The 14,389-nt window shown below is 53.8% G+C and overlaps 1 protein-coding gene across 11 annotated transcripts in view; it reads left to right on the top strand.

Annotated features, from left to right (window-relative positions):
• Positions 1-14,389, top strand: part of MYH14 (myosin heavy chain 14) — a 101,218-nt gene that overhangs the window by 78,247 nt on the left and 8,582 nt on the right. For all 11 annotated transcript variants that reach the window (XM_070558298.1, XM_070558303.1, XM_070558297.1 and 8 more), the window contains 7 exons: positions 992-1,240; positions 3,839-4,051; positions 6,058-6,270; positions 7,507-7,668; positions 9,460-9,588; positions 10,518-10,606; positions 10,692-10,815. In XM_070558298.1, coding sequence (XP_070414399.1) covers positions 992-1,240; positions 3,839-4,051; positions 6,058-6,270; positions 7,507-7,668; positions 9,460-9,588; positions 10,518-10,606; positions 10,692-10,815 — 1,179 coding nt within the window. The remainder of the gene's footprint in view (positions 1-991; positions 1,241-3,838; positions 4,052-6,057; positions 6,271-7,506; positions 7,669-9,459; positions 9,589-10,517; positions 10,607-10,691; positions 10,816-14,389) is intronic.

Consider the following 14,389-nt stretch of genomic DNA (forward strand, 5'->3'; position numbering starts at 1 on the left):
GTGAGCCATCCCGGAAGGAGACCTCGAGGGGACACCCGGGTCCCCAGCTTGCTCCTCCCAGTTCTCTCCCCTTCCAGCTCATCCTCACACGGCCCCAGAGGGATCCGTCTACACCCAGAGCGGCCCCTGCCCCTCCCTCGCCCACAGCCCTCCTGTGCTGTGGCTGCTCCTGGACAAAGCCCCTGCCTCTCAGCGGGGTGCGGGAGGCCCTGCATCCTCTGGTCCTTCCTTCCTCTCTGGCTGCGTTTGTCTCTCATCTCTCCTTCCCGCCTTCACTTGGGAACCCCCTTGACATTCCTTAGAACTTACACTCGCCCGCCTTCCCTCTTGCAGGAAGTCCCTGACCAACCCCTCTGAGCTCCCACAACACTTTTTCTCCCCCATCCCCACTCTCATCATCCTGGCCTGGAGCTGTCTCCACCCGGGAGTCTCCCCACCAGATGGGGAGCTCCTTGAAAGTGTGACCCTATCAGAGTTAGATCTGGATCCCCAGCATAGCCCAACAGAGAGCCTGATGTATGGTAGGCCTTGAGAAATGACTGATGAACGCATGCCTGCAAATATCCTTCTTCAACTGGCAAACTCCTATGCCTACTTCAAGACCCACTTCAAATGCCTCCCTCCTCCAGGAAGTCTCTCTTGAGTGTTCAGAACAGATGCTGACTCCCTCCTGTGGAGTCCCATGGCTTCCATACCTTAGCCTGCATCACCCTGGCTGTGATGCTCAGTCTCCCCCATCAGACTGGGGGCTCCCCAGGGCCAAGTGGGGTCTGCTTCATCTCTGGGTCCTGGTGGGAATAATTTTAATCTCCCGAAGGAGCTGAGGCTCACAGAACTCACAACCTCAACCCACCTCCGAGGCAGAAGAGCCCAGCAGAGCGAGTCCTTTCCCTCTTCAGGCCTCAGTCTCCTCCTCTGGGAAGTGGGGCAGCACCAGGTAGCGCCTTGTTACAGCCATGACTGCTACCCACCCTCTCTCTCCTCCCCGCAGCTCTCAGAGTGGCGGCGGCGCCAGGAGGAGGAGGCGGGGGCGCTGGAGGCAGGGGAGGAGGCGCGGCGCCGGGCGGCCCGCGAGGCGGAGACCCTGACCCAGCGCCTGGCAGAGAAGACCGAGGTGGTGGACCGGCTGGAGCGCGGCCGCCGCCGGCTGCAGCAGGAGCTGGACGACGCCACCATGGACCTGGAGCAGCAGAGGCAGCTCGTGAGCACGCTGGAGAAGAAGCAGCGCAAGTTCGACCAGGTAGGGCGCCTCGGTTTCCCCAGCTGGGGTTTCAGGATGCTCGTCCGCCTCCCGTGTTACGGTGGGGTCACAGCTCAACTATGAACTTGGCGGGGGGATCCCGGGGCAAGATGCCTGTCCCATTTCAGCCTCAGTTTGCCCATCTAGGAAATGGGGATAATATTAAGCATCTGGCCATCCGAGGATGAAATAAAAATCACAGAACCCCAGATCGTTAAGATCAGCAAAGCCTGAGGTTCAAATCCCATCTTAGCCTCTTTCCAGCTGTGTGACTTGGGCAAATTGCTCAACCCTCTCTGTGCCCCATTTTCTTTATCCAGAATATGGGGGAGTCATTATTTTGCCTTCTTCTTCTTCTCCTTTTTTTGTTTTTTATGTTTTTTTTTTTTTTGAGGAAGATCAGCCCTGAGCTAACATCTGCTGCCCATCATCCTCTTTTTTTTTTTTTTTTTTTTTTTGCTGAGGAAGACTGGCCCTAAGCTAACACCCATGCCTTTCTTTTCATAGACTTTTCTTTTTTGATTGGCTTCTTTCACTCAGAATAATTATTTTGAGGGGCCATCCTGGTGGTGTAGTGGTTGGGTACACATGGTCTGCCTCAGCGGCCCAGGCTTTACTGGTTGGGATCCCAGGCATGGACTGACATTGCTCATCAAGCCATGCTGTGGCGGCGTCCCACATACATAACGGAGGAAGACTGGCACAGATGTTAGCTCAGGGCCAATCTTCCTCACAAAAAAAAGAAAAAGAAGAAGAATTATTTTGAGATTCATCCATGTTTCTGCATGTATCAATAATTCGTTCCTTTTTTTTACTGCCAAGTATTACTCCTGTATAGATAAACAACATTTTGTATATCCATTAACTTGTTGATGAACATTGAGTTGTTTCTAGTTTTTGACTATTATGAATAAAGCCTTAGTCTTTGTAACAGGACGTAGTGGTTTTAATCACATTTCCCTAATGAACAGCGATGTTGAGTATTTTCTCATGTGTTTATTTGCCATCCACACATCTTCTTTGGTGAGGCATCTGTTCAAATCTTTTGCACCCCCCCTTTTTTTTTTAAATTGGGTCATTTCTTTTCTTATTATTGATTTTCAAAAGTTCTTTATATATTCCGGATACAAATTCTTTATCAGATATATTGCTTTGCAGATATTTTCATCCAGCCTGTGGCTTGTCTTTTCATTCTCTTAATAGAGTTTTTCAAAATGCAGAAGTTTTTCATTTTGATGAAGTCCAGTTTATTAATTTCTTATCGTGTGGATCACGCTTTTGGTGTCGTGTCTGAGAAATCTCTCCCTAACTCAAGGTCACAAAGGTTTCTGCCTGTGTTTTTTTCTAGGAGCTTTCTACTTTTAGGTTTTCCATTTAGGTCTATGATCCCTTTTGAGTAATTTTTTTATATGCTGCGATCATGGCTCCAAGTTAAGTTTTTATATATATGGATTTCTAATTGTTCAAACGCTATTTGTGGAAAACACTCTCCCCGCTTGTTTTTGCCTATATATTAAAAATCAAGTAGTTAGTTCTCCAATTTTTTCTTGTTTTCCTTTTCTTTCCCTTTTCTCTGAGACTCCAAATCCATGTGTTTGACTGATGCTCTCTCACAGATTGTTAAAGCTCTGTCTATTTGTTTTACAATCTTTTTTCTTCCTTTGCTCTATTTAGATGCTTTCCACTGACCTGTTTTCAAGTTTACGGATTCTTCTAATGTGTCCAGTCTGCTCCCAATTTCATCCGATGACCTTTTCTTCTTTTTTGGGGGGTGGGGAAGATTGGCCCTGAGCTAACATCTGCTGCCAATCCTCCTCTTTTTGCTGAGGAAGACTGGCCCTGAGCTAACATATGTGCCCATCTTCCTCTACTTTATATGTGGGATGCCTGCCACAAGATGGCTGGACAAGCCGTGCATAGGTTTGCACCTGGGACCCCAAACAGCAAACCCCCGGCCGCGAACTAGAACGTGCGCACTTAACCGCTGCCCCACCGGCCGCCTCTCATCCGATGACCTTTTGATTTCGGATCTTACACTTTTCAGTTCTGCCATGTCTGTTGGGTTCTCTTTTAGTTTGAAATCCCTCCTGAGATAACCCTGTCTCTTGACACATTGTATCCATCTGGTCCTGAAACTTACTTCTCATAGTTAAAGTCCTGGTGTGAGAATCCCAATATCTAGTCGTCTGTGGGTCTGTCTTCACGGGCTGATTTTCCTCTTCACTATGAGTCCCACTCTCTTTCCTTTCTGCATGTCTTATCAGCTTTATGGTTCATCAATTACTGTCTTAAAAAACAGTAAACGTTGAAGTCCGTTTTTTAGAAAAATGTATTTTTTTCCACCACTGCCCCCAGAACTCCCTCTGCTTTGTTGGGAATCGAGAGCAAGGGGCTCGTCCTTCTGGCCCCTTCGGGAGTTGAGCTGGTTTGGGACATGGCTGCGACTTTAATCCCTCTCCCTTCCTCTTGTGTCTCTGCCTCTGTCTGTCTGTGTGTCCATCCGTCTCTCTGTCCCCGGCTGCCCCCTCTCTCCCACCCCCTCGGATGCTCCTTTCAGCTAACCTGTTTCCCCCCCACCCCATCTCCCTCAACCGCAAGCTGCTGGCGGAGGAGAAGGCGGCGGTGCTGCGCGCGGTGGAGGAGCGCGAGCGGGTGGAGGCGGAGAGCCGGGAGCGCGAGGCGCGCGCCCTGTCGCTGGCGCGGGCGCTGGAGGAGGAGCAGGAGGCGCGCGAGGAGCTGGAGCGGCAGAACCGGGCGCTGCGCGCGGAGCTGGAGGCGCTGCTGAGCAGCAAGGACGACGTCGGCAAGAGCGTGAGCAGCACCCCGCTCCCCGGACCCGCGAGGGGGCCACTGCGCGCGTGCTCCATGCTGGGGCGGGCAGACACGCGCGTGCGCTCACACACGGGACGTGGCGAGAGCCGGCCACCAGGTCACGTGTTCACGCACAGACCAGGCACACGTGTTCACATACATACAGAGTGTGAGGAGTTGCTTCCAGCAGACGCGCGTGTCCACGCGCACACATGGACAGTTAAAACAGCCGTTCACCAACACACGTGTCCATGTGCACACACGGACAGTAAAGACAGCCTTTCACCAACATGCGTGTTCATGTAACATACACAGAACGGGAGGCGAATCTTCCATCAAACACACACGTTCGCACAGAACAGGGGAGCTGCTCACAGACATGAGAGTGTGAAAACCACGCATCCCGCATGTATGAATGCTGAGAGAGAGGGAACATGCACAATATACAGCCGGAGAACCGTGCCCCAAACCTGACGATGTGCACATACACGTGCACACACACTGCACACACATCACAGGCCCAGGGCGAGGACACCCCACCTTGCCACCCCCAACCCCACTGAGCACACTCAGGCTCCCACACCAAGCCTCTGTCTTCCCCTGACGCACACATCCCTCCAGGGCTGGCAAGGGGTCCCCCAGGGCTGTCCCCAGGCCCCACTCACCGGGTATCCAGCCTCTGTAAGGTCCACCACACCCTCTACGCCGTCCTTCCTTCATCCCAATATGTTTATGGAGCACCAGCCAGGACAGGCCCAGGGATGCGGCCACCCGGACTGCTCACGGGAGGCGCTGACGGCATCCATGTTCAGTCGGGTCCCTGGGCAGCCGCACTTGGACCTCCTTCCTTATTCCAAACAGCGTAATCCCATGAGTAGGACCCCTGGGGGCTCTATCTTCTCCACACGCTTTGGCGTTGACCCGATGGAGCTTTTAGCCAGGCCTGGAGAGAGCCCCACCCCCGAGACATACCCGTGGCCGGCCTGCAGCCCCAGGGATACCGGAGCCGAGATCCAACTCGGATTCGAACGGCCAAAGTCTGGCCTTTGGGAAAACCATCAAGTTGTTGGTCATGACTCCAAAGGCCTTTGTGGGAAACAGGGTGACAGTGGGAGACAGCTTGACTCCTTCAAGTCAACAACATTGATTGGCAGGTGCGAAGGAGGAGGAGAGACCAGTTGGCCCCTCCCAAGGGCTGAACGTTGACACTGTCACTGGCCAGCATTTCCGTGAGGGTCCTTGGGTGGTGGTGACACGCGGGTACGGTCCCCGCCCTGTGGAGCTCACAGCCCAGTGAGGGAGACGGGCGTTGCGCGAAAAGACACCTGAGCCCATGTTAAAGGACCTTTGTGACCAGGGCTGAGTCAGAGAGGAGCCCGGTGCAGGGAACGTGGGTCACAGGGAGGCCCTGACAGGTCAAGGGACACTTCTCTGAGGAGGTGACAATTAAGGAGAGGCGTTGGGGCGGGGGGGGGTCTCAGAATTCATAAACCCAGATCCGCTTCCACAGGGCGTTTGGGGGTTTTCGTCTCCACCTTCCTGAAAGGGCTGAGAATCCCCCAAGCTGAGAAAAAAAGAGAAGTCGAGAGTGGGTTGGCAGTGTCCTGGCAAGTCTGGCGCTTAACGCTGGAGCTCCACGCCTTCCACGCGCCTCCACACAGAGCTCCCGAAGATGGAGCCCCAGTAAAGTGAGCTCCCAATCCGGCATCACAAAACGCACGAGGAAATGAGCCACCGCTCCTGACAGTCAGCTGACCTAACAAACAGTTGAAGTGGGCTCTCGAGCTTCAGATGATAGAATGATCACGCGTGGATTATTAATAAAGTGCGTGGATTATTCAGGCTGATTCAGAATGAGACGCATCGTAAGCAGGCGTCTAGGAAGCGTTGATCGAGTGAATGAACAAACGAGGACGGTCACTTCGACTTGCTCCCTCCCTCTCTGCGAGGATAGACCTGCGATCCTGGCCGCCCCCGCCCTCAAGGACCCGCTCCCTCCCCACCAGGTGCATGAGCTGGAGCGAGCCCGCCGGGTGGCAGAACAGGCCGCCAACGACCTGCGGACCCAGGTGACGGAGCTGGAGGACGAGCTGACAGCGGCCGAGGACGCCAAGCTGCGCCTGGAGGTGACCATGCAGGCTCTGAAGGCGCAGCACGAGCGGGACCTGCAGGGCCGCGACGAGACTGGCGAGGAGAGACGGCGGCAGCTGGCCAAGCAGGTACAAGCAGGCCGGGCGGGGGTGCTGCCGGGCAGCGAGTGGGGCCAGAAGTGTCACCCACCCACCTGTTACTCCGTGTTTCTACCCAAGTGTCTCCCGCTAGCCAGCATCCCCCCGTTCCCCAACCCAGTCGCCCACCATAACCCATGAACCCACACACAGATCCCATTGACCTACTGACATACCCAATCAGACATCTCTACCCACCAGACCACTCACGCACCCATCTACTCCGCCACCCAGACAGCCTCCCCACCAGCCAATACGTCTACGCAACCAGCTCTGCACGCAACTTCTCCATCCACCCAACTACCCTTTTCCAAGCAACCTCCTCTCCCCAACCCAGCCACTCCCTTATTTATCCAGCCTCGGCCTCTCACACCCCCAGCCTACCCAGGCACTCATTCACTCTCCCATTGACCAGCTCGTCTACACCACCAGCTCGTCTACACCCCCTTCATGCACGACCTCACTCCCTCCTTCATTGACTCATTCACTCTCCCATTGACCAGCTCGTCTACACCACCAGCTCGTCTACACCCCCTTCAACCACGACCTCACTCCGTCCTTCATTGACTCATTCACCCACTTCCTCCTCCGTCCATCCCTCTCTCCCTCTCTGCACCAGTCATTGATCACTCATTCAGTCGAGGAATTTCCTGTGGTCTGCGGCGAGGCAGGGCACTCTGCTAGGAGATGAGCGCTGAGCATGCGAGAGGCTGGTCAGCCCCGAGTGTCAGAAAGACCCGTCTGGGGCCACGTGGGCAGCAGACGGGGTCGGGGGTGGGGGAGACTGGAGCTGGGAGGCTTGAAAGGAGCGATGAACAGGGGACCCAAGGCTCGGGGGGTGGTCCTCTGAGTGTGGTTGATCTCCCTTGGCCCCACTGATCCAGCCACAGGTGAGTGTCCACACCTTTGTCCTGGAGGCACTGGGGAGCCCAAGGGGGCCGTGAGCAGGGGACAGGCAGTGTCAGCTCCGAGGATAGAAGGATCCTTCTGGATCCATGCAGGAATGGGCTGGAGGGGAGAGACCCAAGCAGAGAGGAGGTTGGGGCTGGGGCCGCGCGGATAGAGAGGAGAGTTCTGTTCCAGGTGGAGAGAGGCAAGGGGTAGGAGGGACGGGGCTCAAGGCCTGGGCAGGGGCTGGGGGGTGGACAGCTATGTCACCAGCATGTAGAGGGAGCCTGGGTCTCCTGTCCCCTGAGCCCGCCCCTCCTCGGCCTCCCCACCCCCCAGCTGAGGGACGCGGAGGTGGAGCGGGACGAGGAGCGCAAGCAGCGCGCCCTGGCGGTGGCCGCGCGCAAGAAGCTGGAGGCGGAGCTGGAGGAGCTGAAGGCGCAGATGTCGGCCGCGGGGCAGGGCAAGGAGGAGGCGGTGAAGCAGGCGCGCAAGATGCAGGTAAGGGGCGGGGCTTAACCCGCCGGGAGGGGCGGCCCCGCCCTCGCTCCGGCCCCGCCCTCTGCACCCCACTCCCCCCCCTCCCCCGCGCCCACCCAGCACCTGGATTAGTCAACACTAGTATAAGCATCTGTGCCCCCAAAGGCTCACTTGTTCTTTTCATATTTTTTATTATAAGTTTTAAGTCCAATTTCCTCATTTTATTTAATTTTTGAAACAGAAACACCTTAGGGTTCCCCCCCACCCCCATTGTGAAAGTTATACCTGGTTGTTTAAAACAAATTTGTTTTTGGATGATAATATGTCTAGGTAGGTTCATCAGTTGTAACAAATGTCCCACTCTGGGGGGGACTCGATGATGGGGAGGCTATGCGTGTTAGGCGGGGGCGGGGGGTTAGGGGAAATCTCTGGACCTTCTTCTTCTTCTTCTTTGGTGAGGAAGATTGGCCCTGGGCTAACATCTTTGCCAATCCTTCTTTTTTTGCTTGAGGAAGATTGTCGCTGAGCTAACATCCATCCCAATCTTCCTCTATTTTGTATGTGGGATGCTGCCACAGCGTGGCTGATAAGTGGTGTAGGTCAGGGCCTGGGATCTGAACCCTCGAACCCCGGGCTGCAGAAGTGGAGTGAGCAAACTTAACCACTAAGCCACTGGCCGGCCCCCATTTTCTTAAAAAGTATAGCTCTGAGCTGTCCAGTACAGTGGGTCCCAGCCCCGTGTGACTACTGGGTATCTAAAATACAGTGGGTCCAAAATCCAAATTGCATCCTGGATTCCGAGGACTTAGTCCAAAAAACCCATAAAATATCTCAATAATTTTTGTATTGATTATAAATGGAAATAAGAACATTTTGGATATATTAGGCTAAATAAAATATAGCGTTCAGACTATTTCACCTGTGTCTTTTTACCGTTTTAATGCGGCTACTAGAAAATGGAAAACAACCCCAATCCTTGCAATATATTTCTGTGGCGCAGCATTGGTACAGAAAGACCCGTCCCAGAAGGTTATAATTGCCAACCATGTCACTACTGAGAGGAAACCTCTACCCTGAGAAGCTATTATTATCAAGCAAATAATAATAAGATTAATAACAGTGATGATGTCCGTCCTGCCGCCACCAAGCCAGCTGCTGCCGTCAAAATGGTCATTAACAGCTACACACTAGTCCACTGTAAAGATACAGAGTCGGGTTTTTTTTGTAATGGTGGTGGCTATTTAGTTTGTGTTTTATTTTTCGTTATTTTAAACACCGTCGAGGAGAAAACCCGTATACGGGCATCTTTACACATGCTCGGAAGTAGTGTGGCCTGGTAGCAAAGTGGCTAGAAGTAGAAACCTTGGGGGCCAGATGGTCTGGGTTCAAATCTTGCCTCTGCTACTTACCGCCTTGGGCAGGTTGCTGAACCTCTCTGTGCCTCAGTTTCTCCCGCTGTAAACTGGGGAGGAAAACACTCCCCACCAACTGGAGTTGTGGGCATTCAGGGAGTCCGTAAGCGGTTGCCAACCATCTTTATTATGACTGCAGGGTTGAGTCCGAATATTATACCCATTTTAGGCTTACTTTAATTTTAAGGTGTTTCCTTTTTAAAGAGGAGGCGGCTGAGGCCCAGAGAGGGGGAGGGTCTGGCCCAAGGTCACACAGCAAGCGGCTGGAGGCGGGCGGGGTGCGGCAGCGCGCAGGACTGTGCTTGCTCACGGGGCGCCCCCTCAGGGCTGATGCGAGGGTAGGGGCTTCCCCGTGAGTCACGACCAGGCTGAGCCCGCTTGCTCGCTTCATTCCGCCCAGGCCCAGATGAAGGAACTGTGGCGGGAGGTGGAGGAGTCGCGCACCTCCCGGGAGGAGATCTTTGCCCAGAACCGGGAGAGTGACAAGCGCCTCAAGGGGCTGGAGGCAGAAGTGCTGCGGCTACAGGAGGTGAAGCCAGGATGCGCGGGGCCCTGGGACAGGAGGCTGGGGGTGGAAGTGGGCGGGGCCCTGGGAGTGGAGGCTGGGGGTGGAAGTGGGCGGGGCCCTGGGGGGGAGGCTGGGGGTGGAAGTGGGCGGGGCCCTGGTGAGGGAGGCTGGGGGTGGAAGTGGGCGGGGCCCTGGGATGGGAGGCTAGGAGTGTGGGTGGGCGGGGCCCTGGGATGGGAGGCTGGGGGTGGAAGTGCACGGGACCCTAGGAGTGGAGGCTGGGGTGGAAGTGGGCGGGGCCCTGGGATGGGAGGCTGGGGGTGGAAGTGGGTGGGGCCCTGGGATGGGAGGCTAGGAGTGTGGGTGGGCGGGGCGCTTGGATGGGAGGCCGGGGGTGGGGATGGGGACGGATGGGACCAACCACACACGACAGCCTAGGAGCACTGGGGAGCCCTTGGTGGGTTCTGAGCTGGGGAGAGGCAGGGTCCGTGTGGGGGATGGACTGAGGGGGAAGACGCGAGGCAAGGAGGCTGGGGAGAGAGGAGGCTGCGGGAGGCGGGGCTATGGGAATGCAGAGGGGAACCAAGGCCGAAAGTAAAGAGGCCGGACGGACAGGCTGTGGGTGGTGAGGGGGTGCAGGAGGTGAGGAGAGACCTGGGGTCTGGCCTGCGACTGGAGAAACCTGGAGGAGGAGCAGGTTTGACGGGAGCCTCTGGGCTCAGGGAGGAGGTGACGAAGGTGCGGGACCTGTGGCGTGGGCAGGAAGAGGTGAACACGGTTGGGGGCTTGGGAGACGGGTTTAGGGGGCACCTGCCTGTAGACTGAAGTTCATCGCAAAGTCACCCAGGGATGCCCTGTTCACGTGCCGTGAAAAACAGGCCAAGAGACTTGTGTGAGGGGCAGGCAGGCCGGTCACCACTGCTGACCACCCCCTCTCTCTGTCACTGCAGGAACTGGCCGCCTCAGACCGCGCCAGGCGTCAGGCCCAGCAAGAGCGGGATGAGATGGCAGATGAGGTGGCCAATGGCAGCCTTGGCAAGTGAGTGGCCCCTGGTAACGTGGGGCCGGATGCCCTCCTCTGGCCATCCGGCCCTCTCACCTCCTCCTGTTCCCGCTCTCTCTAGGGCGGCCATTCTGGAGGAGAAGCGTCAGCTGGAGGTGCGCCTGGGGAAGATGGAAGAGGAGCTGGAGGAGGAGCAGAGCAACGCAGAGCTGCTCAATGACCGCTACCGCAAGCTGCTCCTGCAGGTGAGCATGACCGGGTCTCCCTCTGCCAGCCCGGGTCCTCACTGACCTGGGACCATAACCTTCCATCCTTTTATTCAACAGACATAGGAAAAGGGACTTTTTCAGTTGGGTTTTGAAGGTTGAATAGGAGTCCTCCAGTGGGAGAGGCATTGATTCATTCATTCGCTTGTATTTCTGAGGCTTCTCAAGAGCTGGATCCAGAGATGAAGTCTGTGGGGTCTCTGTCCTGCAGTTTCCTGGGAAAATAGACATGGAACTACACTGTCACATTATAGGGTGGCATATGTGATAACAGAGGTACCTGGGCCCAGTAGACAGGCAGAGAGAGAAAAAGAGAAGAGTCCGTAGGAGTCACAAGAAGGCATTTGAAAGAAGGGACATTTGGCTTGGGTTTTCAGGTATAAATAGGAGCTTGGGAGATGGCGAAAACCATATTTTCATTTGTATATTTATTTCTAAATATTTCCTGAGGCTTCTGGAGGCCCAGATCCTATTCTGGGTGATGCTGGGGACTGGAGATGGATCACTCCAGGTCTCTGTCCTTAAGGACACCCTAGTCTGATGGAGGAGACAGACTATCCCAATACAGAAATACAAATGAGAATGGAGGAAGCACAACACGCTGTGAGAACCTAGAAGGGGCTCACCCAGCCTGGAGGCTGAGGGCTATCAGGAAAGACTTCCTGGTGGAGGTGAGGCCTTTCCAGGTCTTGTAGGAAGGTAGGAGTTTGCCAGGCAGACAGCAGAGGGATGGGATTTCCAAAGAGGGACCTATATCTTCATTATTTCGTTAATTTTTAAAGACGCATCTTGAAGCTTCTCATGGGCCAGGTCCTGGCGCTGCTGGGGACTCGGAGAGGAGAAAGACCCCAGTTCAACCCTTAGGGAGCCCCTAGGCCAGTGGGACAGGCAGTCATACTCCAGGATGATACAGCTGCCACCCCACTCAGAGTGAAATCGCAAACCCCCACAAGGCCCCACACTCTAGTCGCAGGCTAACTCAGACCTTTTCTCCGACCCTTCCCCCCCAGCTCACTCTGCTCCAGCCGCACCAGCCTCCTTGCTCTTCCCTGACGATGCCACATTTATTCCCACCTCAGGGCCTTTGCACTTGCCATTCCCTCCTCCTGGAAGGCTCTTCTCCCAACCATCTCATGATCACATGTCTCACTCCCTCAAAACAGCTTTCCTTGCCACCCTGGGTGAAAGCCACCCTCCCTCCCATAATTTCTTCCCATCCTCTCTGCATTATTCTCCTCCATATCATTGACCACTACCTGGCATTACTTTATGTGTTTACTGGTTTGTCTGATGCCCATCTCCCCAGCAGAATGTAAGCACCATCTTAAGAGAAGGGGCTCTGTGTTCGTTTCACTCACTGCTCTCTCCCCAGGATCTAAAACAGGGCTGGGGGCTCATCACAAGTTAAGTGAATACTCCAATAAAGGCTCTGATGGAGGGAGCACAGGACATGACAGTCGTATAAAGAATGATGGGACTCCACCTGACTTGTGTCCTTGGCTGGTGGTGAAAGGGAGAATCTTTTTAAAAATCAAAATGAAATTTTAAAAAAGCACTAAAAGAGGCTGGCCCAGTCACATAGTGCTTAAGTTCACATGTTCCGCTTTGGTGGCCTTTGGGGTTTGCTGGTTTGGATCCCAGGTGTGGACATGGCACCGCTCATCAAGCCATGCTGTGGAGGCGTCCCACATAGAAGAAATAGAAGGACTTACAGCTAAGATATACAACTATGTGCTGGGGCTTTGGGGAGAAAATAAAAAAGAGGAAGATTGTCAACAGATGTTAGCTCAGGGCCAATCTTCCTCATCACACACACACAAAAAAGACACAAAAAGAGATTCACAAGAAAATGGCAAATATTGAAGGCAGGCAAAGAAGATCCAGCATATGGATAATAGGAGTCCCTGAAGAAGAAAACCAAAGAAAGGGAACAGAGCAAAGGTCAGAGCCGTAATGCAAGAGAACGTTCCTGAAACAAAAGAGTTTGAAGCTACACGTGGAAGAGCACACTGCGTACCTGAGGATACTGAGCCATGAGAACTGACACCAAGACAGAGTCTAGTAAAAATTTTGGACTTTCAAAAGGAAAAACAAAAATCCTTTGGCCATCCAGAAAAAAAAAATGAGGAAGCGGTATATAAAGAAAAAGAAAAATAGATTGTCATCAGATTTTTTTTCGGACAGCAAGACTTTGTGCTGGAAGAAAATGGAGGAATATGTTTAAGATAGTCAAAGAAAGAAAACGTGAGATGAGGATTTATTGAGAAAAGTGAGACTTACTTTCAAGTGTAAAGGCCATCAATGGGTTGTCAGCATGCAAGGACTGCGGGACTGGGCTGGCCTGGTGGCCGAGTGGTTAAGTCCGTGCGCTCTGCTTCGGTGGCCCGGGGTTCGCCGGTTCAGATCCTGGGTGTGGACCTACACACCGCTCATCAAGCCATGCTGTGGCTGCATCTCACATAGAAGAACTAGAAGGACTTGCAACTAGGACACACAACTATGCACTGGGGCTTTGGGGAGAAAAATGTTCTGTTTTTTACAGATTAGCACCTGAGCTAACAACTGTTGCCAATCTTTTCTTTTGTTTTTTTTCCTGCTTTTTTCTCCCCAAATCCCCCCAGTATATAGCTGTACATTTTTTAGTTGTGGGAGAAAAGTTTTTTTGAAAAGAGGAAGATTGGCAGCAGATGTTAGCTCAGGGCCAATCTTCCTCACCAAAAAAAAGAAAGAAAGAAGGAAGGAAGGAAGGAAGAAAGGAACGAACGAACCTAGATACAGATTTCAGAGAGAAGAGGCTGAGTTAAAAACAAAACACAAAAGCCCTGTGGTCCTGAATTCAACTTGGACATATTCACACGAACCTATGAGAGATTTTATGCAGATCCGGCCTCTCTCTCCACCCAAAACGCCTAGAAACTGTGACCCATCCAGCAGCAGTGAGCATCGCTGGTCCCCAAATGGTCCAGAAATAGCGTTTCCCACTAATGGGAACTGGGGCTTCCTAGATACGGCTGCCTCCTGATCCCAAGCGGGAAATGAACGAGAGCATCCTGTCCCACGGCGCCTCGGCCTGCTCAGGCTGCCACCACACAATGCCGCAGGCCGGACAGAAACTTGCTCTGGAGGCAGGGAAGGCCGGGATCAAGGCCAGTGAGGTGGGCTTCATTCCGATGCCTCTTCTCTTGGCTCACAGACGGCTGCCATCTCGCTGTGTGTGCCTGTGGGGGGAGAGAGAGTGAGCGAGCTCTCTGGTGTCTCCTTATAAGGACACTGACGCCATCCTGGGGGCCCCACCCTCGTGACCTCATCTAACGTCAGCTCCCTCCCAAAGGCCCCATCTCCAGATACCGTTGCACTGGCGTTCGGGCTTCAATATGTGAATCTGGGGTGGGGGACACAAAACATTCAGTCCGTGACATCCCAGTTATTGAGGAAGCTGGTGTGGTTGCGTCAGAAGCACTTAGTAGTCAACTTGGAGAGGCTCCCAGTGACCCCAAATGGAGCAATTTGAGCTTTGACAAGGATGATAATCACAATTGCTTTAAATTCATCA

This window comes from Equus przewalskii, chromosome 9 (genome assembly GCF_037783145.1).
Source record: "Equus przewalskii isolate Varuska chromosome 9, EquPr2, whole genome shotgun sequence".
NCBI classification, from domain to species: domain Eukaryota; kingdom Metazoa; phylum Chordata; class Mammalia; order Perissodactyla; family Equidae; genus Equus; species Equus przewalskii.